General features: G+C 43.1%; 1 protein-coding gene across 1 annotated transcript in view; it reads right to left on the reverse strand.

Annotated features, from left to right (window-relative positions):
- ANKRD55 (ankyrin repeat domain 55) overlaps window positions 1-9582 on the reverse strand; it is a 46193-nt gene extending 36611 nt beyond the window's left edge. The window contains exons 1-3 of the mRNA XM_084225127.1: window positions 9081-9582; window positions 2069-2191; window positions 122-252 (exon numbers count right to left, since the gene is read on the reverse strand). Of these exons, the coding sequence (XP_084081253.1) occupies window positions 122-252; window positions 2069-2191; window positions 9081-9120 (294 nt within the window). The 5' untranslated portion in view covers window positions 9121-9582. The remainder of the gene's footprint in view (window positions 1-121; window positions 253-2068; window positions 2192-9080) is intronic.
- Window positions 9583-18702: the final 9120 nt, after the last annotated feature.

Raw genomic sequence — 18702 nt, forward strand, 5'->3', positions numbered from 1 at the left:
TCCACTGTTGTCTAGAATCAAATGTTTTACTTTTTTTTTCTTCCTGCAGTATAAGCAGAAATCTTATTTGGTAGGCACATTTACTCCCTTCACTCCATCCTTGTCCCCCAAGTCTTGGTACCAAATAAGTTGCCAGAGATAAACTGGTACGTCCACAAGCATCTTGAGTATTAATATTAGCTCCCATCTTCAACAGAAGCTTCACTGTGTCAACCTGGCGTCCTGACACAGCATGCATCAAAGGTGTGCAACCTGGGGAAGAAAGCCAAATTTATTTTACCATTTGTTGTGTCATGTCTATAAGATATAGTTTCTTATTTTCTAATCTTAACACTGACAAGCTAACAAATCCTTTCTCTGACAACTGTCCAATAGCTGTACTCAGGTTGTTTTAGTCAGGAAGTAATTTCTATGACAGTCGCTGACCACTGATTTTAAAAAGAGCATGACTATATTAGCAAAAACTCTGCCTCATTAACTCCGCTTCTGGAGGGGAAACTGCTTTTCTGTTGATAAGTTCCCAAAATGAACTTTTGGCTTTGTACACCCTTTTGGAGGCTGATATTCTTCAGAATGACTAGTAACCAGATGGTGCTTGTCTAACTTTCTCAAGCTCCAGCTTCATTATGTCTGTATATTAAAAAGACTTACAAAATCAAGCTGTTACCCTTCCAAAGGTATAAAAGTGTGAGTTGGCCCTTTATGCAGAGAGCAACTTAATTTGAAGTCTGGATTTTTGCTCTAGGATATTTTATTTCCTGGTTTTATAAGAACTTTTTTCATATTCCGCAAAAATTTTCTGTTTTGAAAAACCCCTGAAATCTCCATTTAAACCTATTACTCTAATTTCTTTATGAAGTATTGTATCATTTAATTGCTCCCTCTTCCTTCCATTCTGTTAACTGTTGAAAAACAGCAAGAGATTTTCCTGCAGGATTTGACAAAGAATTTAAAAATTACTAGGCTGGGAATAAACATGAGTATTAGAAACTATAAAACTACTAGAAACTTCATCTATAGTTGAAGAATAATTTTTCTTACTGGAGTCAATGAGATTGCTGAAGAAATGTGCTACTCAACCTGAGGTCATGCAGAACCTAAAAAAATGTGCAGGATATGAGCTGTTTTGTGCTGGAATACTGCTCTTTAGTTACATTTGCATGGACAACCTAGGAGACAAGTTAATTCCAGAGCTGAAGTACTCCTGGCCAGTCCATCTCCTCCTACTCTTCCCACCATTCACACCTAGTCTTTCTCCCATTAATGAGTGAACAGGGACCATTTTGTCTTGAGTAAATTTTCTCTACTAACCAGTAGATGTTTTAAAGATATCAGTTAGAATGCCTGGTTTAAAGTATATAAAAAATTGGTAGCTTGGTGAAAGTTCTTACTGATTATAAAAGACAGCGTTCATATGGACCCATTATAAGAAACTGCAATTAAAAAAATACTTCTGAAAAAAAAAGTTGCCCTTGAGAACAGCTTCCAGAAGTCTGTGGTTCTTACTCACTTCGGAAATAGATGCATATAAAACCCAGCCAATGTACAATAATTTGCAATAACATTAAACAGTAACTTGAACACAAAATGAGCACAGCCTGACAGATAAAACGGATCATTTAGATAATTGCACATTGTATCCTTTGGCAAAAAAATTACTTGACCAAACCATTCAAACTGTGACTGTACACATACTATAACCTCTGCTTTAGAGATGTCCAGAATGTATGTCATTTGGCACTGGTAAAAATATTCTTTTTCCTCCCCTGAAATGTCAGCAGTTTCTCAGCATACTCCTAAATAAGATAAACTAAATAAATGGTAAAGTACTGTCTAATTATAGCAAAACAGCTTATTTTTAATCATATAAAAATTCTTACAATTACAGGGGGAAGGAATTATCCAAACTCTGCATTTCCAGTGGATGTTCCAAGGAATAACTCAAATTTCCCATATTCTGCTACTAAATATAATTTTCTGAACTAAAAAATCAGAATAAAAAAGTGGAAAGTTTAATTTGCAAGCTGAAGCAACAGATCTCCTGAGAACAAGCTGGGCCTTCATTTACCCTCTCTGTCACAAGACTCCAGGATGGAAGGATCCTCCCGGATCACTGCAGTCAGGGTGTCCACATCGCCGTTAGCTGCCGCTTGGTAAACCACAGCCAAGTCCATCTCTTCTGCTGCATCAGCTGCAGACCAGGAGCACATCCATGAGCAAACAGAGAGCAAGCAAAATGATAAACAGGAAAAATAATGACACTTGTCTCACTGAGTTTGAATGACTGTGTAACTCAGGCTGGAACAAAGTGTATCTAAACAGCACTGTGGTTTTTGTTAGTCATCTGAAAATTGCTTTTCATCATAACTTCTTCCAAAAACTTTCAAACATAGACACTGAAAGGACTTAAGAAAAATTCTGGAAAGTTTCCACCTCTTGTAAGAAATCATACTAACGTAGCATGACTTGAAAGAAAATGTAATAACTGAACTAGCTTGTAATATTCCTGGCTGCACTTTTACGAGATAGGATGAAATCAGGACTCAGGTGTTTTCAATTTCAGTGTTATCCTTGTACCAGTCAGAAGACTGAGGCTTTTCACTTCCCTGTAATGTCCAAGGGAATTCTCTTCTAGGGAGAGTAAACTTCTGGCAGCAACAGTTTGTGTTGATAATTCCTGCAAAAAGGAAAAGTGGACTATTGCTTGGAACCCAGGAGAGGTTTACTTTGTTTGGCAGCTACAGTGTGAGTTATTATTTAAAGCAGATGCCTTGAAAGACCTGTTCTGGAACATTCCTCAGACTTTTCTTTGGAAATAAATAAGATTCTCTTTGCTTTTTTCCTTTTTACTTCCTTTCAGACTTGTCATGTCATGCTCCACATGCATGCACCTCCTTTGGCTTCAAGTGGACTATTGACCTCTTAACTCTAGGAGCCAAAAGAGTAGATTTTTGGGTGCAGGGTCAAATCTATGTAATGGTAAAATGTTCTAGGTACGTACTGTTGGTCAGAAACATTCTCATGTTTCTTATCCCTATTAACTTAGAAATAAGTACAGCTGCAGGGAGCTGTACTGCTCACAATGGCTGAGGGTCTGTTGGAGTTTAACCCCAGGTGCCCCCAATGCTCATCACTGCCCTGACCCCTGTGAGGTGGGAAGGAGAATCAGAAAATGGTAAAGTTGTTGGGTTAATGTAAGAACAGTTCAATAATTGAAATAACAGATCATCACCATCATCATCACCACCACCACCAGAACAACAACATCATTAGTGATTGCAATAAAAGGAGAGAAACAGATGAATAAAATCCAAGGCAAGTGATGCACAATACAGTTGCTCGCCATCTGCTGACTGATGCCCAGCCTGTCATGCAGCAGCTCCCCCCAGTTCACATCCTGGCCATGTTGGGCTGTGTATGGAACATCCCTTTGGCCAGGTCAGGTCAGCTCTCCTGGCCACGCTCCCCAGCCTCTGGGGCACCTGAGCAATGCAGAGCACAGGACACTGAAATGCCCCAGATTTAGGGTGAGCACTAACTATGAACAACTAAAATAGCACTGTGTTTTCAACATTAGTCTCATACTAAATGCAAAATACAGCACTGTATTGGCTGCTAAGAAGAAAATCAACTCTGTTCCAGGTTAAACCAGGACAGGGTCAGAGCTATAAAACATACCAATTGTCCAGCCACTCAACTACCTTGTTAGCTGGAGAAAATGCCTAAATCACACTACAGAGCTGATCAAAGGAAAGACAGATTAAGTGACTGGTGACTTATCTGTCCTGTCAAACTTCTGGAGATAGCATGACTATTTATATTTTTGAGTGATGAAAGATCTATAAATAATGTAAAGTATAAGCCACGCTACTCATGTTGTGATTAGATGCTGTCTCAGATGAACTTACAGGAGCTCTATGCTGGACTTCACAGCCTAGCCTAATTCTGCACGTGATCTCCTCTCACTGGGTGCAATCAGTACTCTGGACTTCAAAATTTGGCTGCCATGGAAACACTATCTGCTCTTACCCTGGAATGGGTTAGTCTGTCAAAACTGGAACTCTGTTTGTGGGACTGGGAAAATTAAAAAGCTGACATTAATCTGCCTTTGCCACAGATTCCTTCTCAATTTCTCCTCAGCTAAAGAGAATCTAATTTATTTTATTTCTTCTAACTGGTATTTTAAATTGCACACTTCATAAAGTTTGTGAACAAAGTTTGTGAATAAAAATGTTAACTTTATTTTTATTCTGTTGAGGGGTCTGTTGCTGAGGCAGCTGTTCATTTGGCTCAGGAGGTTTGTCCTATGGGCCCAGAGAGATGAGGAGTCATTGCTGCTGGAGAGTCATCATCAGTGACAAGTACATGAAGAAAAAGAAGTGACTTCACCACTGGTTCAGTTAGTAATATTTCCTTATTACGTCAGACCTCCCACAATCGGTACACTCAGCAAAAACACGTTAATGACAAGCTCAGGTCTGAGTGGTTGATAGCTTGTGTTGCTCCTCTTGTCCTCCAGTCTCTGGAGATACACAGAGGGTGCCAGCCCTGAGCATGGCTACTCTCATGGCCGCTGTTGTGTACAGCTGTGTGGGTGTGGTACAGAGAAGATGCACTGGGAAAGAAACTGCTAGACGTAGTGAGGCAGACAGTGAATCAAAGGGGCCTTCACCTCCTTTGATGCATTACACATGTAAATTTTGTACTCTTTTTTTGCCTTGTGGGTACTGTTAAGTGTTCCTCTTGTGAGTCAGGTGCAGAGAAATCTAGCCACCCAAGGGAAATCTCCATCTCCTGAGCAGAGCAGTTGCTTACCTGGAGGGCGCTATGGCAGGAAGATGAGGACAAGGGTGCACTCCTTCATGTGGGTCTCTGAACATCTCTGCCCTTTTTCCTCCAGGTAAAACCAAGACCCTTTGCTTCTGCTGGGCTCAGTCTGCTTTCCCCAGAGCAACTATCCTTTTGTATAAGGAGGGGAAGTAAAACTGTGGATGGATGGATGGATGGATGGATGGATGGATGGATGGATGGATGGATGGATGGATGGATGGATGGATGGATGGATGGATGGAATGTTGGATAGAAAAACGAATGAAGTTTTGCCCCTGCCTCTTCTTGCAGAACACATGCCCCATTCCTGTTGAAGAATGGTGGCAGGAAGACACAAAGATTTACACTTCCCCGCCCTCAAGTCCTATCTGCAAGAGCAGGGAGAGGCAGGTGGAGCAGGCTGTCAGCCTGCTTGGGAGCCTGTGACAGTAGGAATGGATGAGTGCTCATGTTGGGATCTGAATAAAGATGACTGACATGAATTCCATTTCTGTAGGGTGACACAACTTCAAGTGGTGTGTTTTGACCTGTGTGATTGTGGATGGGGAATGAGAAAGAAGATAGATAAATGGTCTTCTGATGCTTCACATGACAGAGAGAGCAGAAAATGCTGAAAGAGCCTGGATGTCATTTTTGCTGGATACACTTGGCTCCAGGTGAACAACATGACCACTTCATCTTCCTCCAGCTTACCCTGTCAAGGAATGGAAAAGTATGGGCACAAAGCTAGTAGGACATTTATTTCTGAAGACATCTTCCTGGGCAGAAGAAGAATGTTTCAGAGAGTGAGCATTTTGCAGAAGGTACCAGGGAAGTACTGAGTGCTGGTGTCCTACCCTCTGTGAGCTTACCTTGCTGGGGGCTTTGCTGCGGCTGGGTCACAAGCACCCTGTGGCAGAAAGGGATTGTGATCAACCAAATGCCTGACTCTTCACATTATAATATGTAAGAGTTACTCTATTACTATGTTGCCGTTCAAGAAATGCCACTAAGTTCGGTCCCACTTCAAATACATTTCACATTTTAGAGAATTGCTGTGATACTGGTGAAAGGAAGCTGTCAGATTCAGAAAGGCAGACGATGCATTTAAGTGCTTGTGTATAGAGAAAGGGAGGGGAGAAACTGCAGCCTGACAGTAGTGGTGTAGAAAGGTCTGGAAGAAAAGATTAAATGACACAGGGTGGTGCTAAAATTCTCAGAAACAATCGAAGTTAAACACCAATCTATCTGAAATAACCTGCAGTGTTTTAAGAATGTATAATTTCTTCAAGGCAAAGTAGTTTTCTTTTGATGAAAAAAGGGGGTATATAAAAAGAGAATTATTACAGGATTCAGAGCAATTGTGCTTCTCATTACCTTAATTCTCCTCCTTAAACCTCAGATGTACTACGAAGAATGCATGTTTTACATGATTTGTGATCTTGGCTGATTTGCTGTCTTATGAAGTGCACATTGGACATACATAAGTGCATGCTTTCTAGGGCATTGGATTCTTAAGTTCTATATAAATTTGCTGGAGCTTGGTGTACATACTCATGTACATGACAATGATTGATTTTGCACTTGCTAAACCACAAGATATTAAAAACGGAAGACAGAATATTAGGATAATTCACGTTCATTGTGAAAAAGAGCTATTTATGCATGTAATTTACTACCCTCCCTCTCATAATACCTCTTGTCCCCACCACCAGGCAAAGACCATATGTGATTTCCTACACCTGGCTGTCAGGACAGGTGTAGGAAATCACAGGGTCAGTGGGCGGGGCAGTTTTTGAAAAGTGTAACTTACTCTCTACTAATGCATTTTTACTGAACACTCAACAAAGTAATAATCCCTGTATGTGCCTGGCAGTGCATGCACCAGTACAGGTCTTTGTCTGGCTTCTCTGTTTATTTAGTAAACATTTGAAATCAGGAACAGCAGACATTTATTTAAATGGCACCAAGCAATATTAGGAGAGAAGGGGTTTCTGGTGCTGTTTGCCTTCTGTAAGCCCAACATTCCTGTTACTATTGTAAGTATTATGAGATATTATTGAGCAAAAGAATTGTAAAGAGACAGTATGATTTTCAAACTTGGAATGCTGGGAATTTATTTTTATTTATAGTTGGGAGAATCTTCTGATGTGTGGAAGGGAGAAAAAAGGGTTTGTGTGCAGAGCTGAGTTATTTTTTGGACCAAGAGAGAGAAATTTGAAAGATAGTTTGTATTCTTGCATTGTTATAAATTGCTGCAATGAAAGACATTTCCCTTTTCCTTGTTACAAAAAAAATGATACTTACTTAAATCAATAACGTGTCAACACAAAAAGACAGTATTTAGGCAAAATCCACTATACACTGTAAGTTTTGAATAGAGTATTCTTTGCATAGTAACCAATGAGCTCAGTATCCCATTACTGTGTGTTTTGTGCTCCTGCTTCCCATCCACCTCCCACGCAGCTACCAGGGAAGGCACGCAGTAAATCACAAAGCACCTCATGAGCAAGCATTCCTGCAGCGCTGGTGAAGCAGAGGTGATGAATGCATAGGGAAGGGACCTGCTGGCAGGGGAGTTGATGTAGGTGGAGAGTGACACAGGCTGCAGGTGATGCTGGAGAGAACTTAGGATGGCTCAGTGTGGAGAGGGGCCCGGCAGCAGGAGGGGGTGCAGATTAGGAGCAAGGGGAGGTATAGGTAGACGTTGCCTCCCAACACTATCCCTTCTATCTGGATAAACTGGTTTGGGTCCAAGGTCTCCTGCACTGCTTTCTGCCCCCTAAACCATTTGGAGATTTAGCTGTGCCTTCCCCAGCCTTGGTGATATTCCAGCCTCACTCCTGGCACCCCTTCCACTGGCTCCCTGGCAGTCATCCCAATGTCACTGAGCATGCAGGATTTTACCTCTGCCTCCCCACTCTGAGCCCTGCTGGGCTGGCTTGTGGCACACAGTACATTCATAGTGCTGCAGAAGCAGAGGTTGGAATGGCTATTTGGAGCTGCAGAAGCTCAGTCAGCCCCACACCTCTGTCCTGTTGGGAAATACTCCTTAGGTCATTCACACATGATTTAGGAATACCTGTTTCTTTCCCTGCAGTACAGATCCCCCTTTTACCACTGCACTTCCCTTTCTCCTCTATACCTGTTGGTAGATTTCTCTCTCTTAACACTCAGTTTGACTTCCCACTTGTCCCCCACTACACAGGGGTCCCAGCTGGGCTGATGTAGACCAGTCCTCCCAATATTTGCTCAGGCTTTGAGAGCTACTGTGGGTAAAGGGCAGCCATAAACCCAGTGCTTTATATGGGCTGTATTCACTTTGGGCTCACCAAAGAAATATCAGCAAGCACAGAAGTACAACCTGTAGCACTCAGCTTCCCAAAAGTCAGTGCCTTGTCTTCCTCCTGCTTTCATTTTTGTTCCACTGTCAGCCCCTTTGTTGTGGGGCCTGCGTGCCCATATCAGCTCAGATATTTTGCAGGTCTTCACTGGAAACTGCACTGGAAACTGTGGCCACTGCACACGTATTGTTTGGTAAGCTAACTTAGAAGAGAAATTTGTTGCAACAGACAATCAAGCAATGACAGTGTCCTGCTTTGGGAACATAAAAGGACTGTTGCTACACTTGTAGTGTACTAAGCCGTAAGACATAAAAGCTTGTATTAGCAAATAAAGATATGAAATTTAACATTTAACTTCAAAATAGACAAGAAAGAGACATTTGTATTTCCATAGCAACCTTACAATGTAGAACATCTTTACGTTGCAGATTTTAGTGATATCTTAAATTTGCAATTATGGCCATACTCACCTATACAGATAAATTTCCTAAAGCAAAGTATTTCACTTGTCAGCTTCTAGTCCTTTTAGTGTAGACTTACAAAAACCAGCTGTTCTTAAATTTTTTACTTAATTTAAAACAGCTGTTTGCTAGTACTGCAACTGTTTTAAACATCTAAAACAACAAAAAGACTAATATACAATATAGGGATAAATAAATATATATACATCTCTCAGTGCTAACCATAAGAGTAGCCAGATGCTGTTGCTGTTCTGCTGAAAATTAATTTTTTAAAATCACTGTAGCAATAGACTGAAATATCCATCCAGTCTAAAACTGATGGAAGAAATTCCTTTACATGAAACCAAAATAAACTTAATCTTTCCCAAAAAATTAATGTTATTGATTCTGTCAAGTAATCTTAGTACATTTGCATGGGACGCATTGGAGGACCAGAGGATTTTGAAATTAGTAGCACGTGACTTACCTTTTTGCAGGTCAAACACGGATGAGGAACTGAAATCCATTGTGATCTATCTCATTATTTACAACCAGACCAGACAAATGCCACCTCCAGGGTTCTCAGGGTAGAATCTCATATATTACAGTACACAGTGAAACGATAGCTGTCACCAGTCTTCCTCTCAGAGAATTAAACTCGCTTTACGGCCGCAGGTTGTTGCCAAGGCAAGAGCCTGATGGAAACATTATATTCTGTTATGGACTGTCTTAGAAAGGTGCCCCTGGAAGCCTATCTGAGATCTGAAAAATGCCATGTCTTCAGCGAGCGCAAGAGCCTGCGAGCAGCTCGGAGATGCCGCAGCTCTCGCAGCCCAGCGAGGGCAGTGCGAGCAGCCCGGGCTGGCACACGGAGCATGTGCAGAGCCAGCGGGCCCGCCGCTCGCCCGTCCTCGCCGGGCCCCGCGGCCCGCCGGGGCACACCGGAGCCTTCAGGGGCACACCGGGGCCCGCAGGGGCACACCGGGGCACACCGGGGCCCGCAGGGGCACACCGGGGCACACCGGGGCCCTGCGGCTGCGCTGCCCGCCCCAGCTGGGCCTGAGCGCGGCCAGGCCGGCGGTGCCTTCAGGCGCCACCTGAGTGAGCACCGGCGCGGAGAGCACAGTTCGCCCGGCCGTCCTCCCTCAGTTTGAGATTACTCAGTTACAGTTAGTTAAGGGACAGTGAAGGGAGAATAACTGCAAACTGCTGCGGCTGAAGCGGACAGCGTTAGCTACAACACTGTGTGTTAGCACAGTGCAGCCGACAGACGGTGCGCAGCTGTGCTGGTTTGAGCTGGGGTAGAATTAATTTTCTTCAAAGCACTGGCATGGGGCAGAGGTGTGGATTTAGTGGGAACAGTGTTGGTAACACAGAGATGTTTTAGTTACTACTGAGCAGTGCTCAGACAGTGTCAAGGCCTTTTCTGCTCCTCACTGTCCCACCAGCCAGGAGGCCGGGAGGGGTCCCAGGCAGTCGGGAGGGGACGCAGCCAGGGCAGCTGCCCCCCAGTGACTGCAGGGGTGTCCATTCCATGGTGGTGTGCTCAGCCTGTAAAGCTGCAGGAGGAAGGAGGAAGGAGGGGATGTTCAGAATGATGGTGTTTGTCTTCCCAAGTCACAGCTGCGTGTGTTAGAGCCCTGCTGTTCAGGGGATGGCTGAACACACCTATCTGCCTGTGGAAAGGGATGAAGAAATCCCTTGATTTACTTTGCTTGTGAATGTAGCTTTTGCTTTCCCTATTAAACTGTCTCTAACTCAATCCAGGAGTTAATTCACTTTTACTCCTTCAGTTCTCTCCCGCATCCCACAGTGGGCTGCATGGGGCTGGCTTAGATTAAACAAACTGTCTTCACACTTCGTTTTTGATCAGGCCTTTGCCTTCATAAGTTGAGAATTCAGACCTTGTACTTTAAGGGGAGGGGGACCCTGATGAGCTTTGCTTTTTGCTACATTATTTCTGTGAAACAAAGAGTAATAAATGTAGTGACTTGGAATTTATGTTGAACACTAGATTACCAGCACTGACTGGGGTTTTGACCAGTTCCTATTACTACAGCACATCCTAGAGACATATCCTACATGGGGATACAACATGAGTGGTGTCTGGAGCTCGTTCACATCCTCAGCACCTCCTTCTGAGCATAAATTCAAACTTATGTGTTTGGGAAAGGATCACATGGTCCAGGAAGCAACACAGACTCAACAGCTTGAAATGAAACACCAGAGCTGAAACTCTCCAGAATGTGGCAGTGGGATCTGCTGATCTGATTAACTGTGAAGAGGCATGTGCTAGGACAGAGAATTCAGAGACAGGTTGTTTCTCTTTTCTCTGCTGCTGATTGTTTTGTGGTTTGCCTTGTCTCAGGCCAACTTTGTTATACTGAGGAGGGACCCACCCCACCATATGACAAGTGCTGTCTATGCAACCTGGGAGTGGAATATTGCTCCTGCAGATGGCCAGCTCCTAACTGGCATCTCCTTGGTGGGAGGAGTGGCACCAGCAGGTAAGGTCCAGTCTAGGCTAGTCTAATCCAATGACTCTGTTCAAATAGCTGCCACGGCTGCTGACTTCATGGAGGAGGCACTGGGACATGTCTCTGGTCAGGAATTTTGACCTGCAAAATGTCACCCCTACTGATCTTGAAAGACCACAAAAGTGATCTTTGCTTTCTGCATGTGACAAGAGACCCTTTGTCTTCTGTGTACACAGGATTTTTGACCCTGGGCACTGCTGCTGGATCCCCCACCCTCCTCTACCCAATTCAATGACATACTCATAGTTTTACCTGCCCATTTGCTGTTACTGAGTCCCTGCCCCTTCATTCTGCTCCTGAGATGAAGGCAGTGGCTTTGGGGATTACTGGTTCAGTCTCACTCTTGCACTACATTAGCCTGGGAATGAGGCACACTTAGGTCGCAGTCAGGGAATTTGGGGGAGAAACACTTGGCAGCGGGCTCCTTCTGTGTCCCATGTGTAGCACAATATTCCCTATAGCACTGTGCACATTTGCCTGCGACTTATCTTGCCTTCAGCTACATGAAAGCCAGGCATCTCCTCTGAGACTCCTGTCCACAGCTGCCCTGGTGTCTTGTGTGTTTGAGAGCTGGCATCTTCTTCTTCTCCTCTCCACATCCATCAGAAAGGAAGTGAGGCCAATACTTTAGCAAAACATCTTTCCCCATGTACATTTGAGCACCAGGTGAACCCAGTTCTGTTCCTCAGCTATGGTAGATATGTCACAAGCTCAGATGCTGCCAAAAAAGTGGAGGTTTGGGAGGCTGTGACTTTCTGTAATGCTTCTTTAGAAGAAATTAATGTCTCAAAATTCCTCATGGCCTCTTCCATGCAGTGCCTATGAAAGCAGCTCTGGGTAGGGATAACAAAGTCACAAAATACTTAGACGCTAGTATATGCAGCAGATAAAGATTGTACCTTTGATATTGTTAATTTACACCATTCTTTAATTTAAGCAAAGTGTTTCTGACTTTTTATTCTGTCAGAAGTAGTTTGGTTTTTTGGAAAGTTTTTTAGTGGTCCAGAAAACCGATGAAGAGGGAGTATCAGAAACACAGGCATTCTTTTTACATGTTTGGTTGTCCACATTTGCATCAGCACTTTGTTGTATGTAGGGTAGAATTAACTGATTCTCCTCCTTCTAATTGTTGTTCACAGTGTGTGAAACATATATTCAAGTATAAGCTATATATAAAAATATATATATAAACTATATATTCCAGTGCAAGTAAATATTATTTACTGGGGTGCAGAGCAGGGCTGAAAACTGACAGTGCAGAAGCTGAAAGCTCATGGGTGCTTACAGCTCCCAGCTCCTCCTCTGTGCCACATTGCCATCACGAGCAGAGACTCAGCTTGGAGATCTTCTCTTTTCTTGCCCCTGCGGAGGGCGCTGGCAAGTGAGCAAGAGTTTTGCATCCATTTGACACAGCCAATGCTTTGGAGGAAGGACGAGCCTCTCGCCTTGCAAAGCGCCCGGAGCAGCAGTGCCCCCGTCTGTAAGGCGCTCTGCCAGCAGCCAGCACTGCAGAGGCAGCAGCTCCAGCCGTAAATTGTGCTTCCCTGCTTTCTTCACGGGTGTGTCACAAGCCTGAGTGTTCATGCCCTCAGTATTGCTTAGTAAGCATGCAATCCAGGGAATGGGGCAAAAATTGACAGAGGGATACCATCAATCTTCATTTCCAGTTTCTATTTGAAATCCACTAGTAATAATTTGATTGTTAAGCTTTTAAAATACAATGCTATGTACTATTTAATGTACAATACTAACTCCTCATACAATTTTGATCCCCATCTGCTTCTGTCTGGAAGGTTAGCACCAAGCTCAGAGGTGTGAAGAAGTCAGACCACTAAATAGGCAGAAGAAGTCAGCTGTGCTCACTGGTGGGAACTGATCTAGGATGCTCTAAGTGAACAAAAAACTCCCTTGAAATCTTGGTAGATAAACAGTAACTAGAGAAAGGAGAATAAAGTCACAGCTGTATCTTAGATGTACTTCCAGGCTCTACTTTGCTCCCTGTTTTTTAAGGCCAAGTACATCCTCTGCTCAGTCAATATGACTTTTTGCCCTTGACTTTGATGGGATCAGGGCATCTCTTATGGTGTGACTTATTGGCATATCAGTAGCACCCTGTGAAACAAATTTATTAACGAGCCAATACTCTTGAAAGTCCTCTCTATGGACTGTTAAACAGTTACTAGTTTATGGGTATGGTTTAACCAAAGGATAATCTGATTACAATTAAGAAAACCAAATTAAATCTTTTTTCTAAGACTGATTCTTGTGCCCACTTCAGAAGGAGTGGGGAGTCTCTCACAAAGCTTATCACCCTAACCATCTTCTAGCTTTCTTTTGTTACCCTCCAAAAACTTCCTCATGATATTCCAGGTGTAAAGCTGCGTTCAGTGCCTCTGGCATGGTGTAAGGCTGGTTTGATGAGCCTGTCAGAGTGCTTGAGCCAGATATACCTGTGGAGGAGGAGATGAGGCGGGTGTGGAGTCCTGCTGAGTCAGGGGAATCATGGCATGCCTGGTGTGTCTGTCCTGGGTATATGGGTCTCTGTCTGTACTGTCTGAGACACCAGGGAGCTGGAAATGGGGCATGACGCTTTCCTGGTGTAACACTGGTAAAGAGAAATTTCTGTGCAAATCCTTATTTTTATATTTATTTTTAAGAAATTCTGTTATTGTTTATTCTGCAAGATAACATAAGGGAAAAAAAAAAAGTGTCTGTTCCAGGTTAGATCAAAGGTTCTCCTAACCAGGTAACAAGTGTTTGAATGGTGCTCACCAGCAGTTGTCTGGCAATCTGCAGGACAAATGTGCAGTGAATGACATTTCTTCTGACCACTCCCCTGGTCTCCAGTCCTTTTCAGACTCCCGCAGAGAGGAGTCTCCAAGGCTTCCTGTGATTCTTCAGAGTTCCAGAAGGTGGTGGTCTGGGACCAGCACTTGGCTCCATGAACCAGTAGGAGCAGTTCTTAAGTAGAAACATTTATATTACTGTCCATTAAATCCTTCTAAATGAAGGAAGAAAAGTTCATTTGTGGGAAACCAGTAATCTCTGACCTTATGCAGTGCATTAAGAATGCCTGCAAATTAATGAAGTCCCATTCCAGATATCAAAGAACAGTATAGAGCATGACTAATCATCTATGAATGGTAAGCTTTGAGAGCCTTGCTGAAAACCTTTGTGATAGTAGATTTGCACTAGTAAAATACATGAAAAGCTTAACATGTTTTAACTTCCTTGTGTTTGGGATAATTAAAGGTCCATGTTCATTAAAGTCTTTGATTTGCTATATTTTACATTTCACTGCCAAAGTACGCCAGAGCCCCAGATATGAGAAACAAACTAAAAAAAAGGTGTCTGTAACATGCAAACTGTAAATTATGACACAAAAGATTTAGTCCTGCATTCCCGGCATACCTGGGACTCCTGTTGATATCTTACCCAGGATTATGAGCTTTACTTCAGGTTTGCAAGGTGACAAGTGCATTGGGAGTAATGGAGCATGCAAGTCTGTGGTTTGGCATTGTTGTACTTAAACAAAAGTGGCAATTTAAACATGTACCGATGAAACTCAAACAAAAACGCAAACATTTAACTGGTATCTCGCTATATGTAGTGCACTCACCATCAGAAGTTGAAGTTAAGCAGCTCAATAGGCAAAAGCAGGTTCAGGAGAAGTCCAAACACACTGCTAAACAACCTGATCCTTTAGAAGACTCATAGTATGACCACATCACAAGGGGCATCAGATTTGCAACCCATCAGGACTCTAGATTGCAACAGCATTGATTATTGCTTTGATGCAGCTGTGATAGTTCTGACTTATAAGACCTCTTTATGAACACCCCCTTCACCTGCACAATTACTTCTGTAGTTATGGTGAAATTATGGTGGTACTGGGAGGGTCAAGCAGGCCTTGTACTCCCGTGGTGTCATGCAGGACTGAAACCCAGCCTGAAACCCTGAAACTTGAGCTCCCAATATTTTCCAGTCTACCTAGAGAAGAACATACAAAGGTTAGGAAAAGTGGACAAGGTCAAGTACAATATAGAGGTCATTTGGAAAGCCACGGCAGGGTGGTCACACACCTGGCTAGCAGTTCTGGGACTAGAAAAGGGCTTCCAAATGGCCATGATGGGTCAGTGCTCAGTCCCTTGATATCCTGGCTGTGGGAGCAAGGTGGCCTTACTAGTTAAATACTAAACTGGGAGACCGCTCTCTTTTGCTGCAGTCTGCTTGCACAGAGTCTGCTGTTCCAGTTTACTGGAAATGATAATACTGTAATAATGTTCATTATTAATAGAAAAAGGTTTGTATACAGAACTGATGTTGTTTTAAATACTTCAGTGGGTGTTTGAAAGAGGGCTGTTGTAAAGTTTGCTCATTTCTCACTGTGCTATCTAGAATGAGTGTGTAGCAGAAATTTAGAAAATATATTTTGGGTGCTGATAAGTGGTTTTTATATAAAATAATTTTGAAGTATAGGGGACCTCTTCAGAGATTACACAATCATCTAAGTGGGTGAAAGCATGGCCTGGCAAAAATCCTGAAAGCTCTTTGGGACCACTTGAATACTTTGTGTGTATTTATTCTGCATAGGATGGACAGGCACAAACTCCCTTGATTTGTGCTCTAATACAAAGATAAGCCAGATTTTTTTAACTCAAGCCTAGCATTGTACCCATGCAATCTCACATTTCTCAGCTTTCTGTCCACTATATACAACATATGTGCATGGAAAAAATAATTGCAAAGAGGAACTTTTTTGCTATAAATGTAACAGAAACCTCAATATACATTGGTTAGAAGTAGGGAATGGATGACGCACATAGAAGTGATGCAGGAACAGGAGCTGGACAAGAGTGGACAAGAGAAGGTGGTGCAGCTGAAAAGGATGCAGCCCCCATGCAGGATGCTGTGCCACATGGCCTGGCGTGCAGCACAGTGCTGTGATGTATGCCAGGTTTGCTGTGGCACAATCACTTAGACAAGCACAGCTGGCAAAATTTCTCCACTTCAGTTGTTTTTCAGAAAGAGGGAGGTGTTTTTCAGTCTGGTTAGGCAGGCTAAGGAAACATACACAGCTTCTTTGGAGACATAGCTTGTGGGAAAATGATGTTGCTTTGTCTCAGCTGGTTGAAAAGACAGCTTTCATGGCAGAAGCTGTCAGCAGTGGCAAGGACATTGCATGTCCAGCCTGGCTGGGGTACATCGGTGGCCGTGGGCGGAACAGCAGCTGTCTGGTGTCTGGGAGCGTCTGTAGCAGCTGCATTTCTGTACAGCACCCTGCAGCCAGCACGGCTCCTCAGCTGGCCAGGGCTCCCAGCAAGCTCCCACCAGCTCCCTGCAAATTTCCATGCCTCTGGGCCTACCCTCATCCTGAATGTCAGCCTGGGGTTGTGCTGAAATGTGATTTTTGTATGAAGGAGCTATGGAATCACCTGTGTTTGTATGCCTGCCCAAGGTCTTTACCTAGACAAGGTGTCTACAGCAAGCTCAGGACAGCAAGAGAGAATATACAGGGAAGCAAGTAGTGCCCATGCCATTATTAACTCTGTTTTTCCTATCAGACTGTGTGCCTTTTGATCTGGGCTCTCTCTCACTCTCTCACTCCTGTGACTGCTGGTCATGCTTCCTGCTGGCGGGTGGGTGGGATACAGGGATGGGAGGATGTCCCCATCCTGTCCAGGGTCTCTGCAGTGTGCTCTGCCCTCACTGCTGGGAGGAGCTGCTAGGTGGAGCCAGGTTTCACCCTGCCAGCCTTCCAGCAGCAGGAAGGGAAGTGTAGCGGGAAGTGCTCAGTGGTGGTGATGGCTGATTTTCACTAACCTCACCCTTTAAAATTTACAACCTGCAGACCCATCCCTTCATCCCTTCTGGGCACTTTGTGAAGCAACTTGAACAACCTTGAGAAAACATGGAAAATTCTAAAAGTGGTTTTGTGATTTGCTGTGTGGCAGATTGAAGACAGAAGTATTTGGAAGTTCTGTTCTTCTTTTAAGTTAAAGCACTTTTACCTGTTATATAGCTTCTTTCTTTTCTAAAGTAACTGGAGTCAACATTGGCAGTCTCTAAGTCCCAAGCTCTTCATTGTAACATTACCAGGGGTGGATAGGGCTACATAGAAGTAAGTATAACAAGCACTTTCAGTTTTAGAAAAAGTGAGTGTTGTGGAATCGGCCAAGATATTTTTAAATATGTGAAAAAGCATGCTTGATTTGTTTGTGCTAACATTCAAGTTGGCTTAATACTAAAGAAATCCTTTGCAAATATTTTTTTCTATTTCACAGCTGGTTTACTAGGAGTTGTGGGGTTGGTTATAATCCACAACTGTCTTGGCAGCTGCATGATTATGAAATTGTTGTGTCTGCAAACCATGAAAATGTCATGAGTCTCTATGGATGAGTGAAAAATTTTAGCTGGTCTTTATTATTCTGTTGTTATAAAATTATATCCATTATTATCTTCTTTTTTGAGGTTTTTTTTCTGCTTTCTTTTCCACCCAGAAGAGATAAGTGCATAAATCTTTTCAGACAATTTTGACTGTGTAGGGATTTAAGTTTATGCAAGCAAGGCTGGATGGAGCTTTACATTCTCCAGAAAGCATTTTAGTGTGTAAATTACTACGTAATGCCTGTAGATGATCATTCAAACAAGATGAACAATAAATAGTTTACAGTCGTTTGCCTACGGAGATTTGCAAACCAACACACACTCAGACAGAGACAAACACATTGTATTTTCACACAAACACACTGTAGGGCCTTTATCAATCTTTATTGGCAAGCCAAGACAGATTATAAAAGTTCACCAAAAAGACATTGCAGAGGGCTCAGACGCAGAAAAAAAAGGGGAAATCTGTAGGAAATAAAGCCAGATAACAGACAACCTTTAAGTGAACTTGCTTAATCCAGGAGAGGATTTGCTGGTGGATGGTGGGGAGGGGGGCAGGAGACTGTCCCTGTTTCTCCTAAGTGGCACATGCTTCATGTCACATGCAAGGAGAGCAGCTGTGCAGCCTCCCCAATCTACCTCATGGCTGTACTGATCTCTGCATAATTCATGGCAAATTTATAACTCAGCCCAGGTGGGGTCACATGAAATCACTTCACCAAAACTCTACAATAAAGCTACATGATGACAGAGGCACTGGGGACATTTATCTTCAAAGATACTACAGCATCTCCAATATTTATGGGGCAAATAGGAATCTACCATAGCATCTTCAGCAACTATGAGCAGCAGGTGCTTTCAAGTGTAGGAAGTATCTATCAGTGGTACTCAGGGACCTACACTCCTCTGAGGTTCTGTCTCTGGCTTCTTCCATGTAGATGTTACGGAAGCCAGTAGCTAGTGCAGATGTTTTGAGTTTGGTGAATATCTGCCGCAGTGAAGAAAGAAAAGTCGTGATTTCTTCCAGTAGAAACAAATGCATTTTCTCTGTCAGATCTTTGCAGCTGAGCACTGTGAAATCAATGGAATGAAATAATGAAAAACTTTCCTGGAATAAATATCTATGTAGCAGAGCTAATGGGATGGAGCTATTTCTATGAGCATTTTCTAAGGACCTCATTGTCA

This window comes from Fringilla coelebs (assembly GCF_963513975.1).
Source record: "Fringilla coelebs genome assembly, chromosome: Z".
Classification (NCBI taxonomy): Eukaryota; Metazoa; Chordata; class Aves; order Passeriformes; family Fringillidae; genus Fringilla; species Fringilla coelebs.